The sequence below is a fragment of the Aulostomus chinensis genome, chromosome 15, assembly GCF_037954235.1.
Source record: "Aulostomus chinensis isolate RoL2024-O1b breed Wild chromosome 15, RoL_Achi_v1.0, whole genome shotgun sequence".
Lineage (NCBI taxonomy): Eukaryota > Metazoa > Chordata > Actinopteri > Syngnathiformes > Aulostomidae > Aulostomus > Aulostomus chinensis.
The window spans coordinates 840924-867754 of record NC_141334.1 but is presented as its reverse complement, the minus strand read 5'-3'; the positions used below and the strand labels follow the sequence as shown (position 1 = coordinate 867754).

The 26831-nt window shown below is 48.9% G+C and overlaps 2 protein-coding genes across 4 annotated transcripts in view; one reads left to right on the top strand and one right to left on the bottom strand.

Moving 5' to 3' along the window:
• capn5b (calpain 5b) overlaps positions 1 to 26536 on the bottom strand; it is a 41325-nt gene extending 14789 nt beyond the window's left edge. For 2 of the 3 annotated variants that reach the window (XM_086225957.1, XM_086225959.1), the window contains exons 1-7: positions 25893 to 26536; positions 25521 to 25814; positions 16503 to 16676; positions 10213 to 10344; positions 2852 to 3060; positions 2523 to 2715; positions 1078 to 1271 (exon numbers count right to left, since the gene is read on the bottom strand). In XM_086225957.1, the coding sequence (XP_086082083.1) occupies positions 1078 to 1271; positions 2523 to 2715; positions 2852 to 3060; positions 10213 to 10344; positions 16503 to 16667 (893 nt within the window). In that variant the 5' untranslated portion in view covers positions 16668 to 16676; positions 25521 to 25814; positions 25893 to 26536. The remainder of the gene's footprint in view (positions 1 to 1077; positions 1272 to 2522; positions 2716 to 2851; positions 3061 to 10212; positions 10345 to 16502; positions 16677 to 25520; positions 25815 to 25892) is intronic. The other variant, XM_086225958.1, reaches the window with a different exon arrangement.
• ompb (olfactory marker protein b) lies at positions 5081 to 5625 on the top strand. The gene has a single exon (XM_086225966.1). The coding sequence runs from the start codon at positions 5143 to 5145 to the stop codon at positions 5623 to 5625; it is 483 nt and encodes a 160-aa protein (XP_086082092.1). The 5' UTR covers positions 5081 to 5142.
• Positions 26537 to 26831: the final 295 nt, after the last annotated feature.

Here is a 26831-nt window from a genome sequence, read left to right as displayed (position 1 = left end):
CGGCCAGTTAAACCTGCTTATGTGTGTCCGTCAGTGGGAATCACACCTGATGCGTTGGGTCAGTGTTCACGTCTGTTGATGATTCACTGACAAACGTCCACATCAACAGACTGTCAGACTCCTTCCACAGAAACAGGTTCCATCAAACCCTGGATAAATTATTCAGCGAGGGAATGATTGAGAAAGAAGAGAGATGACTCACATCTCTTTAATAACATCTTTCCCTCTTCCCATCCTATCAATTATTCAGAATCTATGATCTGGCTTTACCACCTCCCTGTTTGTTTCCCAGTCTGGTAACTAACAATTCAACGACAGAGAGACGTCGAGGGAGCAACTTCATGTCAGGCTTCCTTATTTCCCTAAGAGGTGTAATGTGGCAGGAGCAGCAGCAGGAACCAGAAATAAATCTGGAATGAAACAGTCCTCTGGGGAGAGCACAATAAAAAGACTCATCCTCTGGAGGGGTCGACCACTTGCAGAAAACTTGCCTTACTGGGACGTTGGGCCTGGAAGGTCAATTCTGGCCGACTGTGTTGGGAGGGGTGCAGGGAAATGGCACCCGGTTTAATTACATATGGAGCATCCAACTGCAGGAGCACATTAGTGTCATATCAACACTCCGGCTGACCAAGTCACCAAAATATTCTTGAAATATTACATGTATACGATACAACATCAGCGCAATTTCCAAATTACAGGAGGTGTAATATTTGCTACAGGCAATCCATTCTCGATGAAGTACTGTGGTGCTGCAGAGGTACCCTGAAGTATCGCTCCATTATAGTTTCACTTTGCATTGAAATGTGAATCATGACAAATGGCTTCTTCAGGCCTGATGACCACCTCAGCCTTGGATGTTAAATTTCATGAGAGGCGTTATAAAGGTTATAACCCTTCATGACGAAACATTCAAAAGTGATGTAAATGCCTCTTCCACTGGGTGAAAACTGGTAAATGTGCAAGTCTACGCGCCCATGGAATCTCACATTTATCAGCCCTGGAAGGGGACCCGTGACCTCCCCAATGCTCAGATTTCTCTACCGGTACACACGGACAAGCCGCTGCCATGATTACCTGTCACTCCAAGGACCGCTCCACTCCTTCTCTCCCCAGGGGTTCCTCATGCGGATCATGTGCAGCTTCTCTGATTTGAAGAAGGCCAGCAGTCCATGACCAAGCCGCACTTTCCGCACGTCCGTCACAGCGTAGGCGTGGCCTTTGACCAGGCCACAGTCCAGCCGCGCCTCCATGTCCTCCACCGTGGTTGCCTGGAACACAGCGGAACAAAGTGGGATGCTACTGTGAATCTGACAATGACACAAACATTCTTTACTCTCTGTTGGATGTTTAGGACCTGGCTGGACCACTGCGTGACAGGCTCTGAAGAGTGTGAAAATGAAAATGCAAAGCCTTAAGATTCATGGAGTCATGAATATTAAGAAAACAAAGGTGCGTTCTGACCCAGCAGGAACATCAGACTGAAGAGAGACTGGAGGCGAACTCATGACCGTGACAGTGACATGAGACCTAAAATGCTTGAATTCCAAACAAGCCAAGAAGAACGTGCTCCATTTGAGTCAACCATTAGAGCACACAACCGTTTAGTAAACTTCAAGATAAAAGGAGAAACCCAACTAGGACTGTGGACGACTGCGTAGGAGCTGCAAGGTTGGTACAGGCACTCAAAGACGTCAAGGGCAGGGAAAACAGTTGAAGGGGAAGATTGGGGATCCACAACCTGCTTCAGGTGCTTCTGAATTCACCTGCTATTTGTGAGCAGTCATGAGCCACATGTGGAGCATGAGAGTTCACAGACTTTCGGTCCTTTACATTTGTTTGAATACTTTTTTCTAGTTCACTCGGTTGTCAGCGCCCACTAGTGGGCGACCGGAGGGTTTAGCCCTGACGAACCCCACATGCTGGTCAAAACAAGAAACTTGTCATGTAAACCTCGTTTGAGTGAAGACTTTTGAACTTATCTGTAATTCCCCGACGAGCCCATGTCTTCCTGAGTTACATCATACATCTTTGAAAGTTCTTGTATCTTCTGTTGCGCGCACTTCTCCATAAATTCATGCTCGGCAGCCACACGGCATCAGTATCACCTGACAGAGGCTGACATTCAAGTCATATGCTGCATTCAAGACAAGCCGGAAGTCCTAAGTCCAGTAACCTTGGGATTTGCATTCATGCAGGAGGATAAATGAAGGGGGGGCACTGCACTGTACAACTAGTTAACACCAAAACAGCTGTTTAATCCCTCATATTTGCTACAATCACAGATACATAAACTTGACATGCTGAACAAGAACCCACTTCCAAACTGTCCTGAATGCAGCAGCAGGGCCCAAGTTTCTGTAGAATGTGAATTAAAGATGCTACTAAGAAGTGGTGGATGTTTTCAGGCGTCCAGGGAACTCCCGAGTCCAGACGCCTACAACAGCGCTGAGGACGTTTGGACGTTCCAATTCCTGCTACCCTAATCAGTCAGGGACGGATTATAAGGTGTCCGAGCTTACCCTGATGGAGCAGCTGATAAGGCCGTCTCTGTTGTGGACTTTGAGGACCCTCTCAAACAGCTGGTTCCGGGCCACCTCGTCCGTAGCCATCTGACCCTCCAGCAGGTCCACGGGCTCAGAAACACCCCCCGTGAAGTCCACCAGTGCATCAGCTGTGTTCCCACCATCCAGAGCCTCGTAGCAGCCGTAGACCCTGATGGATGAGGAGGAGAACTGAAAGTTGGAACTCTACGGACTCACACCCCCCCCCCCCCCCCCCACCGTCTCTTTGCATTTCACAAACTTTTTAGCAAGTTAGCATGGAGATATTTGCTGAGACTGATACTAACTTGGCATAAGCCTTCTCCACCAGAGCGCTCCAGAACTCATTGCTGTCGTTGGAGTGGCAGTAGACCAGCTGGTTGTCCACCGTCGGGAGCCGATCGTCGATCACAACGTCCACCCACTCGCCAAAGCGCCAGAAGCGGAAGTGGAAAATCCCAGCGTATGAGTCTGGCTTCTCTGTATCCCACTCCTGCTCCTTCCAGTCGGGAATGACCTGCCCAATGAGAAGAGGGTGCCAGGAGAGGATGAAGAGGAGGAGGAGGATGGAGGAAGGAGGACAGAGTGCAGGAAAGCCGGACAGCGTCCCCACTTGTAACAGCTGATCCATTCAGGATTAGGGGACAAATACATCACCTTGGCTCCCCCAGTCATGAATCCAACTGTAATAGGGTGAGAGCTTACAACCCTTCAACTGTAGAGTGTGTGTGTGTGTGTGTGTGTGTGTGTGCTGCTCGCGTTCATACTTCGATGAGCAAGGTCAACACACTAAACACTCAAAAATAGCTTAATGGTCATGAAAGGCCAATCTAGATGTTCTCAGGCCCCACACTGGCGTCGACCAATCTGATCTTTGCATTGACCAGAGCGGCCCTGATGAGCTGACTTCAGGAACCGCATCTCACTTCATCTTTTCTTCTTTCGGGCTAGAAAATCATAAATGCTCAATCCAATGGACTACCAACATCCAGCAGTCAACGCCACTTCTGTGTGAAGACTTCATCCATCTGGCTCATGCAGATTTTTTACCCTTCAGTAAAGCAGGTTGTAGCTCCGCCTCCCCAGAGACTTGGACTGTGTTTGTATTCGTCTCTTCTTGGATACACTGATATGAACCCTTTTTAAAAAGGAAAGATAAATTATTCTATAAAATATTCCTCCCATAATCCTGTTGTGACCCATTTCATGGGCGCTGACAGCCCGCTTGGTGACGACTGAGCTCAAGTGTAAACTTCAAAAGGTTGCTCGCAAAACACGGGCAAGAGGATTGACTCTGCCGCCAAATACAAGCAGGCCCTTCAAGAGCAGTGCAGGATTCTGGGGAATGGCTTTGCTCTCCTCTGGGGAGTGAGCAGGGTCTGGCGTGGCCCCTTTCACACTGGCCGCTCCGTGTAAAACACCCTGAATGGAGAATGAAACGGTCACAGCCCTAAAAACTGATGCAACTGATTATTTTACTGATTTTTTTTATGAGCATTAGAACAAAAATGCTGCTCAAACTGTGCTGGAATTTTCAGGTTGTGCATCAGTCTGTCGGTTTTTATGTGAATATCACAGTGTTTCTCCTTGTGACTGCGCAGTCGATTGCTCACAATTACTCTCCAACGATCCCCCGATAGTTTTGTGTCCTACTAACCCGGAGGAATGAAAGAAGGGCTGTTCACCACGGGGAAGCCTCCGCTCGCATGAGCACAACACAATGAAACTGTAAATCAAGCGACAGCCATGCGGCTGCCGTCCTCAGAGACGTCAAGGTGCCATAAGCAAGCAACAGTCAAACCTCACTGCAGGAGGTGACACTCTGCTGAGAGGGAGAATCTGGCCTCTGAGGACGACCAGCCATGTGAGACAGCTCTTTTACAAGAGGAGGAGGAGGAAGAAAAAAACACTGCACCACAGAAACCTCAGAGTCATTTTGTAGTCCTTCGGGAGGTTCTCTCTCTCACTTCATCCAGCTATTGCTTCCTCTCTCTGACTCTGCACTGTGGGTAGTGAGAGAGCAAGGGCTCTCCCTATCTCACCTTTCATTCTGCTCGGCGTGGCTCTGCAGCAACTCGTAGCTAAGTGGCCTTACGGGTGACCAGAATCGCCAGGCTTGCCCTGCTGCACGTTGATAACGAGGCTTTCCCCGACTCCGTTCTCCTCCCCCTAACCTGAGAAGAACACCATCATGAAAGGGACTTCCTAACTCCAGCAAAACAGTCTGGGTGTTTACATTTCTTCTGCCTCAGCTCTCGCTACCTCTGGGAGTTTGCTACACTTGATGTCATCTATTAGAGTCAGGGATCTGTCACCAAACAAAAACATGAGACAAACAGCGCTAAGCACACCTCCCCGAGGGTAAACCCTGTGCTGTGGCTGCAAATGTCATTAGATCTTGTTGCCAGGTATCTCTGCACTTGTAAGATCCGCCCTAATGATGCTGCAGCGAGAGAGAGAGAGAGAGACAGAGAGAGAGAGAGCGAGGGCGAGACAGAGAGAGAGAGGACACAAGAAGGAAGAGGAGTAACAGTGAGTAAAGTTCACTTTCGTTATAGCTGTCAGTCTCATCCAGCCTTGCAGTTGGTACCAGCCACTCATGTCGACTGAGTTGGAGCTCCCCTTCCGGCTGGACACCCAGCTGACGGAGGTGATGCGCCTGCGGGTTCAGTCTCTGCAGCAGCGAGGCCAGAAGAGGCAGGACGGCGAACGCCTGCTGCAGCCAAATGAAGCTGTGTACCGGCTGGACTTCTCCAAACAGTCCCTCCGGTTCTCCCACTGGACGGTCCGGCTGGCCCAGATGGGGCGCCTCGCCATCACGGCCACCTCGCAGCTCTGGACGCCCGACCTCACCAACCTGATGACCCGTCAGCTTCTGGAGCCTGTTGGGGCCTTCTGGAGAACACCAGGGGACGCCTACGACGCATCCGTTCAGTGCTACGAGGCCGATGCACATGAGTTCGGGGAGCGGATCGCCGAGCTAGCGAAGGTAAGGAAGGTGATGTACTTCCTGTTTGCCTTTGCGGAAGGCTGCAGCCCTGAGACTGTGGACTGCTCCATCACCTTCACTGTGGAGAACTGAGACTGGGAAATAACAATCATGGAGAGATGCAACAAACTCTGGTGCTCGTTGCCTTTTAGTTTAGGAAGCTTATTTTACAGTACAGCTGCATATTTTCATAGTTGACTGCTGGGAGGGGGAAACCTGCCCCGTCACTCCACCTATGAAGGAGCCTCTGATTCTTCTCTTAATCCAGCTGAACCTGTTGATCTTTGTACGCCTGTATCCTTTGATGTTGGCATAAATAAAGTTCAGTACAAACCAACCCAATGACCCCAAATTCTGTATTTTATTAACCAACATCTGAATGCTGGTGTGTTGAGAAACAATGTTGTTCTCCCTTCCATCTTGTCTGACAAACAACCAGCCCTGTCGGGTTCGGTAGAGATGAGTCCCTGGTGACATGATAGATGAGGACACTGTGTATTTGTCTGTATGTGCGTGAGTTTTCCCGGCGGGCGGGCGAACAGGTTCCTGCTGCCTCATCTGTCTCCATCTTGCATGGTGACCCTGACAAACAAGAGAAGGAATGCATGTGGATTTTCATCTCCCTGCCTCCTTGTCCTCCTCCAGGCTCTCTGTGCTCGGCCTTGAGGGACAGTAACTGACAGTGAATAGGAAGATGCATGTCAGCTAAAATGTGGGAGCAAAAACCCCTGAGCCATTGGGAAGTTGTTGTTTGTTGGTTGAAGTTGTGTAACTCACCAGCCACCTGAAACGTGACCACTTCGCTCCATATATGGATGTCTGGTGTCTGTATCTTGGTTTAATATCACGACGAAGCCCACAAAAGGTCACAGGAATGTCTCAGACTCATTTTTTGTCTGTTTCCCCAACACGTGGGATTTGTGCATGGAACACAAGCAGAAGCCTGCTAGCTTTGCTTGCACACCGTCCATGATGTAGCTGGACAAACACGTATGTCTGAGACATAAAGATCCTGGAGGGTTCCACTGGAAAGAAAGGACATGCAAGTGTATGAAAGGGATACTTCACCCAAAAAGTGTATTTTCAGCCTCCAAAAATAAGAGTCTTGTTGTAGCAAAGATGCTTTTGCGTCTCTTAGTGACTTCAAAATGCAGAAAGAGCTTCTAACAGCTCACCACAGCTACAGCTTTTTAAAAAGAAAGACCTACCAAGAGGCGTCTGGTCACAGGCTCTCAGCTGCCTGGTCCTGAGTGACCCAGCAGTTTGCTCCCTAACCAACACTTCCATCCGAGCGAAGCCCACGAACCCTTCTGTTCGCTGCTTGTTCGTACGTCCACACACGGAGACAAGGCATGAGACACTCCAGACTCCCAACACAATCGAGTAGAATCTCCGACCCAGAAACAAGACGACAGATGCAAATAATGTAACAGGTTTTTGTTCATCTTTTTACGAAGAGAATAGAACAAAGACGCCCAGTGGACTGGTCACTCCAGGGCTGCATGCTAGCATTCAAACAAACTGAGTTCAGTAATAATTACAAGGATCTGAGTGGCTACAACACGTCGCTGTGGATGAGAAGCACGAGCAGGAGCAGGTTTCTTGGCAGGCGTTTAACCTACAAAATATATGAAACAAAAAAAGCAAGCAGTTTTTGAAGTAGCAGCAGCAGAAGTTTCACTGGGAAAAGTGTCTTTTCCTGTGAGACCTTTTTGCTTTCACAGGAAGTTAAACTGGTGGCCAAAGGGAGAACAAAAGGCGACTGTCTCATTTCAAACTGAGAACTAAGAGTTTGGGACCGGGGTGGCTCACTTTCACCACAGCTCAGAATGTATACAAGCATTTGGCCTGCAATTCATCGGACTTCCCAGTCGATTCATCCACAGTAATCATTTGCAAGCCTGCAAAATTCGGAGCATTTACTACACGATTAGCATTAGGAAAGTAGAGATTAACTGTAGAGGTCGACCGATACGGGTTTTTCTAAAGCCGATGCCGATATTTAGAAGTCAGAGTCAGCCGATGGCCGATATGCTATCGTATTGTCCTTAATTGGCATGCTAAAATATCATACTAATAAGAAGACGCACAACACAACACAACACAACACTTGTGTGTGTGTGTGTGTGTGAGAGAGAGAGAGAGAGAGAGACCCTCGCTGTTCCACAGTGACATTACTCGGAAATACGACACGAAATAAAAACTAAAGTAAAGCGTTTTCATGCTTTCTTTCTAATTAAACAAATTAACGCGTTAAAGTCAAGTTTTGGTCGAGAAAATAAGGGAAATTTTCCGATGCCGACCGGGGGGGGGGCGCGCGGCGCACGGCCCGCTACTTCTTATGATGCGCGTTGTTGGGGGGGGGCTTTATTCATTATAATGAGGGGGGGCGGCGAACGAGGCACTGTTTCTGTTCACTACACGGACCGCGGACCAGATACTCCGCCCTGGCTACTGCTGGCGGTAATTCTCGCGAGGCCAGTGACGGAATTCAGTTTAGAGAGGCACGAGAATGTTTTTATTTTTAATAATACGGGACATTTACGGGAAAATACTGATACGGGAGGAGGGCGGGAAAGAGGGGTGAAATACGGTAGTTTCCCGGCCAAAACGGGAGACTTGACGGCTATGAGCGAGCAACGTTTCATTTTGAGCAGAAAATGCTATTTGTTTACTTTCGCTAAATGAAGCAACAGATTACAACTTATAATGAGAGCAAATATATGACTTTAGGACACTGGAATATAAGAATTGAAGCCTTTCCTGTTGGCCCTCTGGTTCTGAATGAACAGCGCTGCTCCGGGTCGTAAATAGCTGCCCGCAGATGTGCCTGACTGAAAATCGGCGCGACCAAATTAAATAATCGGCCGATGCCGATTTACTAAAAAATAGCAAAAATCGGCCGATTTAATCGGCCGGCCGATCGATCGGTCGACCATTAATTAACTGCACACTTTGTCAACTTACAGGGGAAACTTAACAGAGGCAGCAGCCGGGGTCCAGAATTAACTTTCTGGCTTGTGAGCCAAAAACAGATGAGCTCTCCAGCCAGGAGTTTTCAGCAGCCATAAATCTGCATAATGCATTTTCTGACTGAAAGTCATTATCTTGACTTTTTAGTGTGCAAACTCATCTTTAAAGAGATCTCTAATAAAAGATGGAATCTCTGTATGGTGTGTGTGTGTATGGTGTGTGTGTGTGTGTGTGTGGGTATGGTGTGTGTGTGTATGGTGTGTGTGTGCGTGCGCGCGTTAGTCCCTGTTGTCAAAGGCCAATCAGCCTAAAACTTGGCGGGTGTATTGTGAAGATCCCAACAAAGCGCAGCGCCACGTCTGAGGTTTAGTTCGTATCTTCTTGTGAATACAACCCTCAAACCACTTGTGTTAAAGTTGCATTTGGAAAATAACTTCTGCAAGTGTTGTAAACTTCAGCACAACCTGAAAAACAAGTTTGACTTTAGCTGTAATCTGTAAATCCTTTTAGATTTCTGCTAATCTTGTCAGACAAGGATGCTGGCGACACCGTCGTCAAGCCAGACAGCTGCCAGGTCTTGCGCCAGAGCGCCGCTGACAGGTGTCGACGCTGATTTTCTCCTCATTGGTCTGAAAAGGCCTTTGAAGTATCAGCATGTTCAGAGGCTGTGTGGCTTGTGAAAATGTTTCCATACCTACTTCTCTTAGTTACAGCCGAAAGAACAAAGGGAGTCACAGTCAGAGCTCAAAACTTCCACTCTCACATTAGTCAGTAGTTTCCTTTCACGGTTCTGAGTATTTACAGCAGTTACCTCTTCAGAGAACTACGACCATCAGCAACCATGTGATATCGACTTGACCAGCTGCAGCGAACTCCTCCCATCACTCGTGAAGCTGACTGAAGTGATGTCCTTCATCAGGTTGTCCTTATATGGACAGTTACCTGCAGCAGACACACACCTGAGATGTATTTACCCCCCTAACCCTGATGATGCACAGGTCACTGAGCCGACAGCAGTTGGTGACCAAGGCAGATAAAGTCATTCATTTTTGCCTGATATTTGTCAGTTCCTTGCAGCGTCACCCCTAGCAACAGCTGAGCGTCGCCGGCGTTTCATACCTCACATTCACAACGGGACCAACCTTCAGGTGTGTGAGGTTCGTGGGGTTCAACGTCCTTCGTCTCCTTCCTTCACCAGGGATTTCTCGCAAAAACAACTTGCAAATCAATCTCAGAACTTTAGTTTCTCTTTCACACACGTCGGTAATCAGCCAGTCGGGAGATGCAACTTCCTCAGCACAGAGAGAAAATTTCTTGTGTGTTTTGTGTCATGATCAGCACTTCTGACTGTCCAATGGGATTCAAGGATGCACTGAAAAAATTTTGCGGGTGAAAAGTAAAAGGTCAAGGTCACATGTGCCCAGGAACTCTGGAGCGCCTTCGAATTGTCCACCAGGACGTGTTTTTCCAGGGTTCTGTGTGTGAAGTGCAGACTTGTGTTCACTTAATAAAAGTGTCTTTGTGGCACAACGGAGCTGCTCGTTATTCCTTGATGTGTTACTGACGATGGATAACGGGCAGAGAGGGGACCTTACACCCTCTGGAAATACAACGTTATTTTGTGCTTTTGACATGTTCGAATTAATATCAGCGTCAATATGAACATCGGACAAACACACACACACATGCACAGAGACACACACTTACTTTCTGCCACAGTGACTCTCTGGAGGCCAGACTGGAGCACGCCGCCACAAACCAGCAGTTACCCAGCTGCCCCTGATGTAAGTCATGAGCACTGATGCCGTCGACAAACAGGTGAGGGTCCTCGCACAGCTCCTAGTGACAGACAAGCACATGGGCTGTGACTCCAGATGTCCATGTTCCAATTCAAGGGTGCACATATTCTGGTGAAGCTCTGCTTGTGTACACGTGTGATGACCAAAGAGGAGAACTCCAACCCAGCGAGCTCGAGGCGAGCTCATGAGTCTGAGTCGCTCTCGTATCGTGATCGTCTCCCGGGTGGAGGAGGAGGCCTCACGCATTTGTGAAATCCCATTTCCTACAGCTGCTGTGTCGAGGTCCATTTTCTGCCACAATGTGGACACACAGACCTTCATTACAGCCAATAACATGGTGCTCAATGCGCTTTTCTCTCTCTCTCTCTCTCTCACACACACACACAAACACACACGTCCTGTGGTTCCTGTGATAATGTGTGGGATGATTATTACAGGCGGCCGGCTGACACTCGCCATTTGCAGAGACACACTGTCCCTCTGCCCTTTGTGCACGCACGCACGCACGCACACACGCGCACACACACACACACACACACACACACACACTTCAGGCTAAACTTTAAAATGAATGAATAACAAACAAGGAAGAAAAGCCAAATAGTGGGAATGGTTTGCATCAAATACAGATTTGCATGTTGCTCTGGACTGTGGATTCGTATTTGGTCAAATTAGTCTTCAAGTTGCACGAGACAACTTTTTAGAGTTCAATATTCACTTTTTTTGGCCTGCAGTTTCTGAATCGGTCTTCTCAAGACCCCGAAATCAAACCTCTTCTGGGACATGAGACTGATTGAGCTCTTGTGAATTTGTGATTTTTGCCGATGGATGTCGCTGCAGGAAGACACGCTTCCCCCTGCAAACTGTTGAGGCGCCCTGAATGATCAACGAATGAACAAAGCAGTCCTCTCATGCACTCTCGACCACCAAAAAACAAAATATGGAACTTGCCTCACTACTTCGGTGAGTAGTCAGAGACTCGTGGCCTCAGCGTGACATCACAACTATTATGTGGAGGCAACTTCTGACACAAAGTCCGTCAGTCCCCGTAGAAAATATCTGTAATTTGTAATCTCAGGCAAGATCCCGACACATGGAGCCTGAACAACACTGGCAGGCCTGCAAGAATTCAGCAACATCAAAGAAAATGGCTGCCAACTTCTCTGGTAATCGATGTTGTGGTTCCAGAACAGGAAACATGAGGATGTGCTGCTTGATTGGCTAAACCAGTCATCGATTAACCCTGTAAATCATCTTCAGCTGCAGCCAAAATGTTCAAAGAAGAAGAAAGAAAGAAATTGTGCTGATTGATCCAAACTGACCCAATGACCCGCATCACACCATGGTCGTCTAATTTTACTATGAATATTGAAGTAAATCAGACAAGCTGCATTCCAGCTGATTATTAATACAAGGGGAACAGCTGGATGGGTTCACTACATCCAGCTGGGTGAGGGTGAGGTGGAGGGGGAGGGTGAGGGTGAGGGTGAGCATGAGGGGGAGGGGGAGGGGGAGGGTGAGGGTGAGGGTGAGCATGAGGGGGAGGGGGAGGGGGAGGGGGAGGGTGAGGGTGAGCGTGAGCATGAGGGGGAGGGGGAGGGTGAGGGTGAGCGTGAGCATGAGGGGGAGGGTGAGCATGAGGGGGAGCGTGAGCATGAGGGGGAGGGGGAGGGGGAGGCGCTCTGGGTTTATAGACCCGCTGGGTCGATGGCCACATCCGCCGCCGCTCCACTTAGCAGCTCTTCATCATTACCCACTTGCAGCACTCAACTAGGGTTGGAAAAGTAAAAGAGGGATTGAGAGCGATGAGCCGTCCGCCCTGGGACAGAGTCGACCAGCGGGAAGATCTGATCATAAACTGGAAAAGTTGGGGTTACTTTGAGGAACATCTCAGGCTACAACTTTGATTACTCACTCGGATGATGATGATGATTCACATTCCATTGATACAAACTCAAATCAGGGGGAAGACTTTCTTCCTGTCATGGCAGGCAGGCAGGGTGGGACAGCCAGAGACCCCAGCGGGAAGTTGTGCTGTGCCCCACTGGCGACTCCTGTTTCAGGGCAGTGAAGAAGAACGGACTGATAGGTGAAGACACTGTCACAGAACAGAGACGCAAACCCCAAGATACCAGAGCGAGACAGTGGTGAACTGAAGCTACACACACAGCCAAGGTCAGGCATTTGCTGATTCTGCAAAGCTGATTGCTGCAAAATCCCTGATGCCCCCCCCCCGCCACAAAGACTGGTGCAGAGGTACTTCCTGTCTGGTGTGTGTGTGTGTGTGCGCGTGAAGCTATGTATGATAGGGAGGTAGGAGGCTGTCTGACCTGTACCAGAGTAGCTAGGATCTCTGATCACGTTCTATTTTTCTCTATCTGCAGCAACATTGATTGTTGGTGTGCAGCAGCGGGGGGGGGGGGGGGGGGTATGGTTGGGGTCTCCCTGTGGTGGCCTGCTGTCCACACAATGGATCGGGTAGAAGAGTAATAGAGTATCGATCCCCGCCGGCTCTGCAGACACTCAAGTAATGTGAATATTGTGGATGAGCACGGCCTCCCTCCTCGTTTGCCCGGCTACTGAGAGGCTTTCCAGCAGCTTCATAGTCACTGTCCTCCTCCACACCATCCATCAGCTGGTGGGAGGAATCCAGACACACACACACACACACACACACACACACACACACACACACACACACACACACACACACACACACACGAAAAGACTACTGAGACCCCTGAAGCAGGGGTGAGGTGTTTGTCAAAGGCACTCATACATGTGTATTGACCCCCCCCCCCCAGCTGAGTGGGGGTGGGGATGGGGGTGTGGCCAGGGCCCTGTCCCACGGGGCCAGAGGCGGGGTCACCTTGGACACATCAATTTGAGTCTCCAATCAACATAACTCCCTAACTGATGCTTTATTACAGTCTGGAGCCTGGCAACGCCTGAAAGAGTCCAGCTGAGGTCTCACCACCAACACCGGTCTGGTCCCAGAGCTCACCAGTCAATGGCCCCAACTGGGAAGAGGGCCAGGCCCTCTGGTAGGAGGACTGATGGAGCTCTCCATGGTGCTGGTCCTGCAGTGTGCTCTTTGGCCTGGCCCACAAGGGTGTGTGTGTGTGTGTGTGTGTTTTATAAATTATTCCAAAGGACGTTTGCTAATGAAGCAAAAAAATTACGTGTGAACTCTCTGGGTCTCTTTGATCGCTAACTGGACTCCCAGTGCTGCACTTGTCACTTCTTGACCCCCTCCCTGAACATTTGACTGGGACAGGGGTTCCCAACCTTTGGAGTCATGACCCCCCAGAACAGGCAGGTCGGTGTTCGGGCCACTGCTCCTCTGCTCCCTGCACCTTTTGGCCCACAGACAGAATCCTGAATTCCATGCTGGCTCCGCTTCACATTTACCTACAGTGAGTAACTTCCTCATCTCTGTCGACCTGCTTTCTTGAGACCTGACGCAGCGATGATGTGGTCTCACGGTCTTTGTCTGAGAACTGTTCCACTGTGTTCAGAGTGTAGCAACACAACCAAAGCCAGGACAAATGCTGTCACTGCTGCAAGCAGCGGAATGTCGAGCTGACAGGTTCTCTTCCTTACAACTGTTTTGGCAATAGCCAATAATTACATCTGCTGACAGCGATGGTGCTGTGACACTGTCCTACAGCTACGCTCTCGTCCCAGGAGTTCTGCACCATGACCCACGACCCGATTCAGCCAAAGAATGTTTCCTTCCAAACGCGGAGATCTCAGCCGGACGGCTTGCATCGTTAGCGTGGGGCTGCCGACTCGGTCAAGACATAAATGACCACCAAAGAGTGGACGAGACGCAGGAAGAGCAGGAAGCTGACAGGCCGAGAGGCAACGTGAGACAGAGAGGAGAACATTTTATCAGAGCCGTCTCTTTATGCTCGCACACTCCGCCACTGGGACTTCATTGCAGCCATAAATATCGCCTTGATGCATCAGAGCAAAAATAACACAGAGCACAACACACTCTGGGGGGGCTGAGCCTGTGAACTCTGACCCCTTGATGCTGACAACACAACCTCTCGGATCTTTGCTTTCACACTGTCACCATCTCGACTGCGTGAAATATTAAAGCGACGTAGCCGAACGTGCAGGCGGCGCTTTACTTCTTCAAAGAAATACAGAATGGAGCTAAACTTTCCCCTTTTCTAAGTTTTTAAACTATCCATAATTTCTGCACTTGTTTGTATAATTTAAAATAGAACGCAACGATCCAGAGGACGCCTGACAACGTAGCTGCAGCTCAAACACGCAGGGATGCAGGAATCCATGTGCATGCGCTACTTCTACTGAGCTTCTGTCAGGAACGTCACAACATGGTGATTGCTCAGGACACTTCATTCTCTCAAACCCACTCTGGCCCTGAAGTGGTTGGGTGTTCAACTTCATTACGATCGCTCCGGTCAGAATGAGACTTCAGAAACCATGAGGAAGGAATTTAGCATGAGGTTCACGTGTCCAATCAATCAGTATCAGTTGGGCAAAAGGTTAGTAATCAGAAATATGATTCTAAGCTCTAAAAAGAGAGATGCTGACTGTGCAACGCTGGAGTTTTCCTCTTCATGTGCTTCATACAAATACAAAAATAACTGCACCCGGCTGGGTTTCCTCGTCTCCTGACAGAAGACACAAATGTGTCCTGGCGAGAAAGGAAAGGAGGCTCCTCCTCCTTTTTTTTTCCTCTTCTCCCCTCCACTTCTCCCAGCTCTCTGTCTGCATGACTGACATCAGAACAGACCAAAACATATAATCTGTGTGACCCAGTTTCCATGGTGATGCACGCTGGCTGTCGCTGCAGCAGCACACAGGCAGAAGGAGGTTACTCCATCCAGAAGCGCAGCCTGCTGTGTGAGGGGAATAACAGCGGCGGGGGAGTCGGCTCACTGGATCCCGAGGACCTGCGTCTGATAGCCTGAGCCAGGAAGCACAGCAGCTTCAACATGGAGTCCACGGAGCAGAGCGCTGATCAGTGCCAGCTAACATCACGTCAGCTCTCAGGATTCATCTTACAGCCACCATCTTGGTTACCCAACACTCCCTGATGTGAACGTTTTCACGTGAAACATCCTTTACGTCCACTTATGTACAAGAGTGTGACGCTTCTGGTTCTACTGGTTGTAAACAACGCCATCTTTAACTCAGGTGACTGACCAACTGTTTCCGCCATCATCGTCTTCCGGGAAGAACACAGCCGCGAGTGGGACAGTGTATTGATATGACAGCTTCACATAAAACAGAAGATATCAACAAATATGTTACATGTTCGCAAATAAACTTCTGGTTTTATCCCTGCTCCCTTGGAAGTACATGGGGTCTGACTAATACCTGGAGAACAGTCACATTAGCAGCTCAGGTATTCTAACACCACACATACAAACGTGAAACTTTGCTGGTACAATCATGCTGTAGGTTTTTCCACTCAACGATTTAGCCACTAAAAACCACTCCAGCCAGGAAGGGAACCTGAATGAGGAGTTTCAAATGCAACAATCACAAACCGCGAGGTCCTTTTTCTTTGCAGAGGGAATCATCTTCATTCACTGCACCAGGAAGAGTGCCTGAGAGCCTTCGGGTAAAAAGTTGCCCCGCTAGTTATCAGTAGCTTTGTCCAGCTAAATGTTGGGGGATCGCGAGCTGTAGAACAACATATTGGAAACAGAACAAGAGGAGCCAGACTGAAGAGGAGAAGGTAAAGAGGTTAAGGAGGTGTTCAAACCCCAAATCCAGTTGACACTTGTGCAAGATCATGAAGTAACAAACATTAGTTCACTTTGAGAGTTCACTCTGCTTTGATCAGAGCACTGAGATCAGAGTTTCTATTTCAACTGATCTGCTCACTAGCTTTTAGCTGCTAGCTAGCAATAACAGCTGTAGAATGAATCTGGACCTGCAAGGAAACCAGGACCAGTCACAGCAAACATGTTCGTTTCTGGAACAAAAGTTGTGGTGGTTGCAATAATTGTGAGGCTCTGAGCCAAACAGGAAACTAGTACAGCTACTAGTTATGCTAGTAGACCAAGTGTGGTTTACTCCCCCTGAGCAAGAGGCCTGTGTGTGGTGACCTGAGCTCCAACTAGTCCGAGCTTTGACTGATCGGGGTCAGAGATCTCCACCACCTCTGTGAGCTGTGATCAGTTGAAACTTTGACTGGATGAACCAACTCACCCGCGGCCTCTTCCAAACCACGCGTCCAATCCGGTTGCCCTGGTAAAAGAGCGAGTCATCAATGGCGGGAAAGCGGGGGTCCTCGAAGAGCAGGCCACTCTGCAAGCACTGCCTCTTCAGGGTGGAGTACTGCTGCCCCTCAAAGGCCTTCACTGAGGTGAACATGCTGCAGCCCTGAAGGACGCAACCGAGACAACCAGTCAGACCAAACCTGGGTGCACCACGTTCCCCACACGCCATCATCCCAGTGGGCTTCTGCTCACACATCTTCACACAACACTGCAGTTCCCTCTGAAAACATCTGCTGGCATGTTAGGAACCAAGTTTTCTCCCGACACTCAGACGGGGCGGACAGTCCCACAGACTTTAATACCTGAACAATGAGAGTTCTCTGGGAAAATCTGTCACATCTCTTAGTCGCCCCGCACGGCTGCCTCCAGTCCAGCCTGGATTCACTGGGTCAGGATTATTAATCTGTGGCTTCACCGATATCCTCCGGGGACTAAATATCTCTGCTATGCATCGAAGGAGTCACGGACACATTGATCAGCCCAGTGGAGGCAGCGGTGAAGCAGGGCGGAGGCTGATCGATATGTGCCGCTAGATAAATGACGTTTCTGTAGCTTTTAACCTCCTACTTATCGGGGATATCTGATCATTTCCATAACTTTTCGACTGAGACGACTGTTGTGACCACAACATTCCAGCGTTTCAGTCTTCTTCCTTTAACAAATTCATCATGAATGGTGACTGAAGCCACTTTGACAGGAAAGGCCACTGAGGTTGCCTTCACACTGGAGGGTGACTGATTCATGTGGAGGATATTTAGCATTCCTCCAGTCAGCCGTCTGCTGCGGGTCTGGAGCACCAGCGGAGGGAGGGGCTTCCACTTGCTGGTCCGGTTCTAGTTATGATGGACAATAGGTTTGTTTCTTAAAGGCTGTTGTGTTCCTGGACGTGCACTCAACATTTCTTAATTTTTCATTTATGAGATGTTGATTTTATTTTAAATAAAGTTTAGTTTTGATCCCCTGTGGAGACTTTTATTAGTTGGTCATTCTTATTAAATTCAAAGAAATAAATGCACTGCACTGCAAGTTCTAGACTTTTGTAAGTCAGTTCATTATTAAACTGTTGTGTTTTATGAGATGCAGAAAGAAAGAAAGAAAGAAAAACAGTCAAGGTATCAGCCAGAATATCTGGCATCATGTAGTCATCACAACACACGTAGAAAACTTGATCTAATGTGGATCAGGATAATGTTCTGATCCACTTAAAAGGATCTGAACCAGTACGTCAGTGATTAGGATCAAGGCTGGAACGTGTCCCTGAAAAAGAAAACATTTATTAAAAACCATAAATGCATGTTTCCAGCATCTTTATTTAATACATGTATGACGATGCATTGCTTGGTGGCCACAGTTTTGCACTTGATTATCATGACTATGTATTTATCCACTTTATTGTCATGTCATTACACACACACACACACACACACACACACACACACACGTGAGCCACAATGGAAACAAGACCATTCACTCACTACGTGGAGTGACAACACTACGATCCATGCAAACCATGGATCGTAGTGTTGCTACGGTTACTGACACAATTGTTACAAATATTCAGAAACACCACCAAAAGCCTCACCACCAAGAAGGTCATGTGACCAACTCTGCTAGAATGTTAGAACTCAAAGTTGAGTTTGTTGGTGAGGTGGAACCAGCAGGAGCTGGTCCTCCTGATGAAGTTCAAAGCTGAACCTCCTCTGGTCGCCATCAGCTCCTGGGGGACGAATCGGGCTCTTGAGTGACTAAACGCTCCACTATGTTCACCGCTAAGTGGTTCCCTTCATCTGTTCGATGCTGGCACGGACCAGCAGTTTGTCAGCCGGCTGGAAAAAGCTCCTGAAGACGTATGAGACCAAAGTCAGAAACCAAAATCATGAACCAAAACAGCAGATGGGATTCGTAGCTCCATACACAGCTCAGATAATCTGACGTCACTTTTGAAGTCAGACATTCAGCTTCACGCCACCTCTGAAATCAAATCAAGCTCAGCTTGAGGTTTGAGAGTCCCACAGGGCAAAGTCCTGTTCACTCGCCATTAGCACGGTTCCCCCGGTGTACCACAGGCGCGGGGAGGCCACCGGGCCCGACCAGACGTCCGCTCATATTCTAGACCCTTAAGAGACAGGACTCATTCTGCTGCGCCTGTGTAGGTAAGCAGTAGCCGATGTGTTCAGGACCCTTCTGAGGACAAGAAGGAGACCCGTGAATCAGTGACAGTTTGGACATACGGACATTAGCAAGATGGTGAACTGTCATCATACCAACTTATTTTATCACCAAATTCAAGCAAACAGAAAAAGAAAGACAGCAGTACATCACTCATGGGTATCTACAATCTCAAATTACACTTGGGGAGCGCAGGACCTCCACCAGGTTCCTGAGAAACTGAGCAAAAAGTCCAGAGACAACCGCAAATTCTCAGAGGACTCATGAACTCATCGAGAGGGACCAAGGGGCGCCGTGAGGAGAACTTTGCTGTGTAACACTGCTCGTATGCCTGAACACCTCCTTACATGATGAGCTCTGTGGGTATGACGTTCTGCTCAAGAACTTCCTATCCAACAACGTCAACTGAGGATAAAAATCTGTTTCCAATCACATGAACCTGCTCCGGAACGTGAGGAGTTCTTGCTTCTACATTCTCAACCCTTCCACCAAGTTTCCTGAGCTTTGGCTGAGCAGTTTTCCGTAACCCTTCCAACAGTCAGAAACACAGCATCAGAAAACACTGCTGGCAGACGATTCCTGGACAACAGATTACTGGAGGAAGTCCGAGTGAAGAGACATGCGAGCACACAAGGATCTGTTGCTGAGGAGGAACGCGCGGAGGACGAAGACTTCCACTGGCAGTTCCAGAATTCATGACTGACAGAAATCTGAGTCATGATTCAGGAAGTGACAGCTCCTGCAGCGGAGAGAGATGAAGGGCTGGAGGCAAGAGCCGTTCGATCAATAATCAATACTCTCCAGGAGCCAGTGGAAGGAAACAAAGTGCCCTTCAACAGATGTTTCTGGCCGCGCCGATGAACCAGAGCCGGACTGTGAGGTGTGGATCTGGGATGGCGAATCATTCAAACGCCTGCTTTCTTCTCAGTTCTGCCTCAAACACCACCATTCCATCCTCGTCTCAGGCTTCTTACCAAGAACCCGACGGAGCTGCGGCTCGATGGCGCTAACCTGGTTTGGAACGCATCCCTTCGTCCTCTTTGTTAAATATCGATCAGTTCTTCCTCTCCAGTTCCCACCTGAAGCAGAGCAAACCTTCCAGTGGGGTCTTGAGCTACTACAACTTAACTGGGCTAACTGGTTAGTAGCATGGTTCACTTTTGAGCTAATAAATGACATGGCAACATATCAGCGCAAAGACCCACGATGCTGAGCGCACTTTGGCTGCCAGATTTGCATCAGAGCTGGAACAGTTTTTGTCTTTGTGGCAGATGAGACCAAGACCCACATTAACACACAGCACTAATAACTTAATGTCTTAGATCATTAGATTTCAGGAAGTCATTATTTTAAAGGCCTAATTTAGGGAGGAAAAACTACAATTTACAAAAATAAAGGGAGCTTGTCTTCCTCAGGATAAGACACCTTTGTTGTTCCAGCCTTCTCACATCCATGGTTCAGTAAAAACACGCCGTTGCCCTCCATGCTGAGTCAGCAATTACCTCTGAACCACATGGACCAGTCCTGACTGGTGACTCTGCAGCGGCGTGGCCCGCTCCCGTCCATCGTTCATCCAGGGAGGCCGTGATGTTGGTGGGTGGTGGGCCGGCCTCCTCTCCTCTCTCCTGCCATCACCACTGAGATCGGCTGTTATTTAGACTGCCGATGATCTGGACTCGCGTCTCTCTAGACTGACGGCTTCTAACTGTCGTACGGTGTGGAGTGACTGATCGCCGCGGCCAATGTTGGCTCTTCACACACGTATTTACCTCAGCGCAGGTGGGATGACGCGCACCTTCGTGAGCTTTTCTACAGAACAATCCAGAAAATTGATGGAATGGAGTTATGACAGTGGAGTTAGCGAGAGGCGATCCTGGACAGTGAACGTCCGCATCACTAAACTCCTCCATCGTCACGCATGTTAATCCAACTTAGGTGCTACATCAGCTACCATCAACTGACGAGCATGACTGGGTGCAACAGGGACACCGGAGCGTGACCTTTCATCCCAAGACTAAATATTTCACAACTCCCTGCAACCACAAATAAGGTCGGCACTCGAGGGCTGGAACAATTGATTTCATCATGAATTAATCTCCTGATTACTTTTATGATTACTCTGTGATAAAATATCAAGGAAATGTGTCAAATCTGGATTCCCAGAGCCCACAGTGGCATGTTCACGAGGCTTCGTGCTGCTGCCATGACACCCTGATGTGTTCAAGTCCAGAACCGAACATGTGACATTTTTGCTTGGAAAGTGTTCAAATTCTTTCCAGACATTAATGAACTGTTGCAGCTCCAGTCAGGGTGGAACAGAAGCTCACTGTCATCCTGTTGCCATTAGTAACATAGAGACAGGAGCTGCCCCGGCTAGGCCCCCCCCCATCACGGGATCTCTGACCGCACATCAACTCCATCCATACTACACAATGGTACTACCAGAGGAATCGTTCTTTCACCACTCAAGCTCATGAAAGAACATGTGATTAGGATGTTGATGACATCATCTGTGTCCCCTCAGAAGAATATAGCAGGGATCCTGTCAGGTATCATGACTACGACGCCGTGACATCATAAGTGCACAGCAGGCTGCAGCAGTTTCTGGCGGTGTGCTGGTCAGGGATCAGGAGGAGCGTGTTCTGCTGTTGCTGGGGGAGTGACTGATTGAGTCTGCTTCTGCTGACAGACTGATTAAACTCAGAGAAGTGAAGTGGGAGCAGTAATGCACCAGTATACCAGGAAGGGAGGGAGCAGGGAGGGAGGGGTCTGCCAGACTTTACCTCATCCATCCTCCCTCCTGCATCAGGGAGGAGGGCTATCCCAGCCTCTCAGCATCGTGATCTCCTCTCTGCAGTATGTTGTCCTGCTGCCAGCTCCTGTAGGCTTGGCCCTGCCTCGCCTCCCAGCCTAAACTCCACCCCCCAAACACCCCGCGACCACACGACCTCCATACATCTGCGCGGCCCAATCTTACCACCAGAAACGCTCTGATGGTGATCTTATTCTGGGTGGGTGTCGACTCAAGGAGGCCAATCAAAGTCTGACCTTTTCTCCTCAGACTGTTTGGTCCATGGGGGGGGGGGGGGGGCTGCCCTTTGTTACAGCAGTGCAGCTTTTTTTTTTTTTTTTTTTGAGAGAAAATTTGTTAGTGGGGAAATAATTTGACCACAGTGCTGTGACTCTTAACGGCTGGTTGGTGAAACAACTCCCTCTCATTCTCGTTGGCGAACAGCTTCTCATTTTCAGCAAAGCTGGTTGTCGCCTCGGCCCGTGAAACGATGGCGGCCGGTCATACCAGCTTCTGCTGATTAATGTGAATCCTACAAGTCGGGAAAGCGTTTTGTGGTTGTTGTCAGGTTCCTCTGCCAGTCAGGGTTTGTTCTCAGCTTTCATCAGCAGGACTGAAGGAAGCATCGTGTTCCAAGGAGACTACGGTTTATGAGCCCTTGGATTCAATGCAGGGGCTCCCATTGTGGGCTCCTGAGACACAGATAAATCATGACATTGTGAAATGATTGAAAGGCCTTGGTTGCCAGTTGTTGAATTTAGGAGGGATTATGTGAAGGGTTGTACTCTCACATGTATCAGTGGGTGGAACTAGCAGTGTTGATCTCCAACAAATGTAAAAATATGCAACTTTTGTACTCGTTAAACTGATCGACCCGAAACGTATCAGCTCCTCCGTCGACCCGTACTACCCCTCTCCACCTGGGTTGGTGCAAATTGGCCCTGTTATTTTTTACATAATCCTGCTAACAGACAGATGGACAGGAACTCCTGGAGTCGTGGTGTGATGTAGACTGTGTTTCAGGCTGTATTTGTCCTGAAACTGGGTTTTCACTGGCTCAGCTTGAGCCCATGATGCCATAGAGCGAGCTGGTCCTCTGGACCTGGTTCAGGTGGACATGCTGCCTCCTGCTCACATCAGCAATGCTTCTACAGCCCACAAAGATTGTCAAGGGGAACAACAAGGGCCTACTATAAGTAACAGAACATCAATGTTCACATCACACATGCACCACCAGCGGAAACAATGCCTGCAACCTGGCACCGTTTACAGCAGGTGAGCCAAGAGTAGCAGCAGTACCTAGAATGCCTTGCTCCGCCTTAACTTGTTGCAGAAATGTTACATTTGGACTTGGTAGCTACTGAAAATTAAACAACTGGGACTCGGGACACCCTGGCGGTTACCGACATTTAAGAGGAGATCGTTATTGAGCAACTGAAGGTAACTAATCTGGATGTGCTGTGACACAACATAACCAATGGTTGCCTGCTTTATAGAACCCATCGCCTTGTATGTCACCATGACGACAGAGAAATAGTAAGCCTTGTATCAGCCGAGGTCTCACCATTCTCTCACACACACACACACACACACACACACACACACACGGAGGGGGCTGCCATGCAAGTTGCCATTCTTCTCATCAGGAGCAATTAGGAAGTTGAAATTTTTCCTAACCCTGACGCTGCATTATGAGATGCATGCTGATCAATTATTAGCCAACCATTGTTAGGCTAGTTAGGCGACATGCTAGTTAGACTACATGCTAGTTAGGCTACATGCTAGTTAGACTACATGCTAGTTAGGCTACATGCTAGTTAGGCTACATGCTAGTTAGGCTACACGCTAGGCCAACGTTACAGGACTCTGGCAGAGCAAGGAGGATTTAAGTATAAAGAAAGTAGACATTTAAGCACATTTCTGATGGTTGTAAGTGGCTGGGAAGCATGAGCTGGACGAGATGCAAGCTGGGTGTAACGATGGTGGGGGGTCTCAGTCTGTGGCAGCATTCTTAGGACCAGGTATTGGGGTCAATGAGTAAAGCTAGTGGAGCCGCCGTTCAGCGGGATTCCTGGACTTCTGTCAAAACAGACTCATACCGAACAACAACACGCTACATTTGCAGGTGCTGCCAGATTTTTACCACGCGAGCTGCCAACCAGCACCGCCGGCCGTCATGTACTTCCTCACTGTCTTAAGAACTTAATGAATGAAGTCAATGCATATTCGGCAGCTTGTATCAGCCGATGGGAAAAGTGCTGCAATACAGAAACAGGGTTCAGTACACTGAGACGCATCAAGGTGCCTCACGTTACTGAGTCAAGGACGGTTAAGTCCAGATGGATTTGTTCAGATTCTCCCCCCTGGACAACTCAGGCTCTGCAAAAAGAAGGGAAACGAACCGGCAACCCTTCAGTTACCAATGTCACCCTATACCTGGACCACACTAAAAACTACTCTGACACCACGTCGCTGCTTTGTTTGACGCGTGCTTTCACCAGCCGTGCTCCCACAGACGGAGGCGGCTCAGGCTGCAGTTGGAACTGATGCGAGCCAGCGCGGCGTGGAGGCTCAGGACTCGCAGAAGTCTGGGAGGAAGAAAGCAATAAAGAAAAAAGAGAAAAATAAGCAAGGGGCCATACATTAAACTACAACTCGGACATGGGCCCATTTGACTAGCTTGTGGTGGTGCGCGGCTAACGTTTGTTGTGGCGTCAGCGGCGTAGCGAGCATGTTTGGTCAGAAATACTTGATGTTGTACGCCACAAATGCCTCCATACTGGTTTGGTGCATCAAAGATGCTTTGAAGCAGCGTCACCACTTCAGTGAGCAAAACTCAACCTGAGGCCTTCACTCTCCACACAGAGGGCACCCTCTGTTGACAGGTCAGGTGGTCTGTGGGCCAGGTCCCGTCCGGAGGGCATGAAGTGGGTGTGAGACGCTATTTTTTCCTCTGGAGAGTTGCTTTTAAGACTCATTCACCCATTAACCTTTCACTCCTGAATCAATAATCAACTGTTTGCATGCAGTAGCTAAACAATCAAAACATTTGACGAACAGTAAGACGCTTTAAATTCATTGTTCCAGATGCATATCAAAGTACTACAAATAATCTGAGGTTATTCAGATTTGATCCCGGTGACAGGAACGCAAAAGGTTTTCTGTCCTGTAGACACGCAGGATTTGTTGGGTTTTTGCCTTCTAACGAACAGTCAGAATTAGCACTCATCCAGTAGGGTTGCTTTACAGCTTTGAGGCCACTTCTGCTGGTGTGGAACCCAAACACCAGGATGGAAGTTCCTAGAAAGTAGCCTGATATGGGGCTCGCACCCAGGCTGGTCAAGCCTCGCTCCTCCTGCTGTGCAGAACAATGCACTTCTGAAACGACTGATTCATGACTCTGACCATCCCCTGCAGAGGAAGGCAGGCTCCAAAACCCCAACCCCAGCAGCTGAGAGGCAACACCACCACGAGGAAGTGTTGGACACGAGCTGAAAGCAAAACTTAGATTTAGCCTCTGCTGGAACCAGAAACGAGGGCTTTTACTGAGTGGTGTCACCTTTAGTACAAAAAGCTGGAAGCTGTGAGTGCTGCCGCCACGTATGGCTTCCTCCTGCTGGCTCTCATCGAGATTCGCCGTGCTTCCATCCTACAGACGTGATGCAAATGTAAGGAACACCCAAATATTATAGTATTTTTTCTACCAAGCCGCAGCAGCACATAAACGGAGAGTGAATCAAGAGCTGCCGCTCCTCCAATATGCGCCTCTAATATTTGCGCAACATAAAACGCTCCGATTGTTCCCCTCGCCGCTCCGGCCCAGCAGCCCCGGCCAGGGGGCCACATCAGTCACACGGTTACGGTAAGTAAGTGCTAGGATCCCCGATCTCCTGAGATTTTACGAGTCGCGATCGTGCGAGCCGTCCATCTCCAGCCTCCGTTCGAGGCACCTGCCTCCCCGCCCGGGATGCAGCACGAACCCGTTACCTGAACTGAGGCCTCTCCCGTGGCAACGCGGCTCTCTCTCGAGTTCTCCTCCGGAGGTCCAGCCGGTCCGACTCTCTGTCTCTCCCTCTCCAGGAGCTGCTGGGATGCCTCGCCTCGCTCTCCCTGCTCCGCTGGTGCTCCTCTCTCCTCTCCTCTCCTCTCTTCACCCGGGGAGCGTCAAGCTGCCGCGGAGCACTGGCGGAAGCACCGGAAGCTCGCTGATTTTCAAAGTACAACGTTTGACTCCACAGTGGCGACATCGGCGACCCGGGAAGTTTCCAGGAGAACTATGAACTGAAGGAGAAACATCATTGCTTGCTATTTACAAAAAAAGAGAGAAAAATCCAAGATTAACATAAACTAAGTGCCCACATGTTTGAGTTCCGCCGTGTCTTACTGAGGTGGGAAAAATTAACTTCCCCAAACTTGAACAAAGCAGCCAGACAGGGATGGTGATAATGAGAAATGTTCGTCATTGCAGCCTCGATCCTAAGATCAGGAATAGAAATCTACTGCCTCCAAACTCCTGTGTAGTGAATGGTCCAGTTTGTAGACCAATGGCCGACCGCCCGATAACGAGCAAATACCAGCTAGCGCGAGCGAGCTAGTTCAGCCTCAACGAGCTTGAGGCTAATGTTAGCTAACCGTTTCACCTTTTAGTGGATAAAAGCTCGCGCTAGGAATTTATTTTACTCCCTTCTTCAGGTAAAAGCTAGTGCGAGTGAAATTTATCAGCATTTAGGAATCAAAAGCAGGTTCTGGCGAGCTAGTTTGGTGTCTAACAGTTAAAACTATCATTGTTAGCGACCGCAGCTTTCCTGAGCTATTTTAGCTTTTAACAGTAAAGGCCGCTACTACCTAGCTAGCTAGCTAGAATTAAGCTCTCTCTTTCTTGTGACTACGGAGATTGGAATTCATGGAAATGAACTACTGGCGGTTCAGGGACTGGTGGTGGACACCAGCCTCAGGCCTGCAGCCTGGGCTCCCCCGCCTGTTAGGAACACATCAGGGTATCAATGCCGACTGTGCGTGTGTGGAGCACGAGGGGGGACTGACTGAGCATGCGCGCAGCCCGCAGGCCTCTGTCGCCAACAAGAGGCTGCGCTCTGCTGCAGCCCAGGCCGGTGGCTCGGAGTGAGGACAGTCAGACCACCATGTTCTTGGTGATTATCTTTCAGATCAGCAGAATCCAAAGGCACGGAACCTCAAATATTCTCATGTATGCAGCATTTCTCCAGCACTCTTGCGACTCTCCCTTATCAGCAAAAAAGAAAAATAAACGAAATACATTTTCCTTTTTTTTTTTTTTTT

Excerpts from the sequence above, each read along its gene's own strand:
- ompb (XM_086225966.1), top strand. The coding sequence starts at position 5,143 with ATGTCGACTGAGTTGGAGCTCCCCTTCCGGCTGGACACCCAGCTGACG.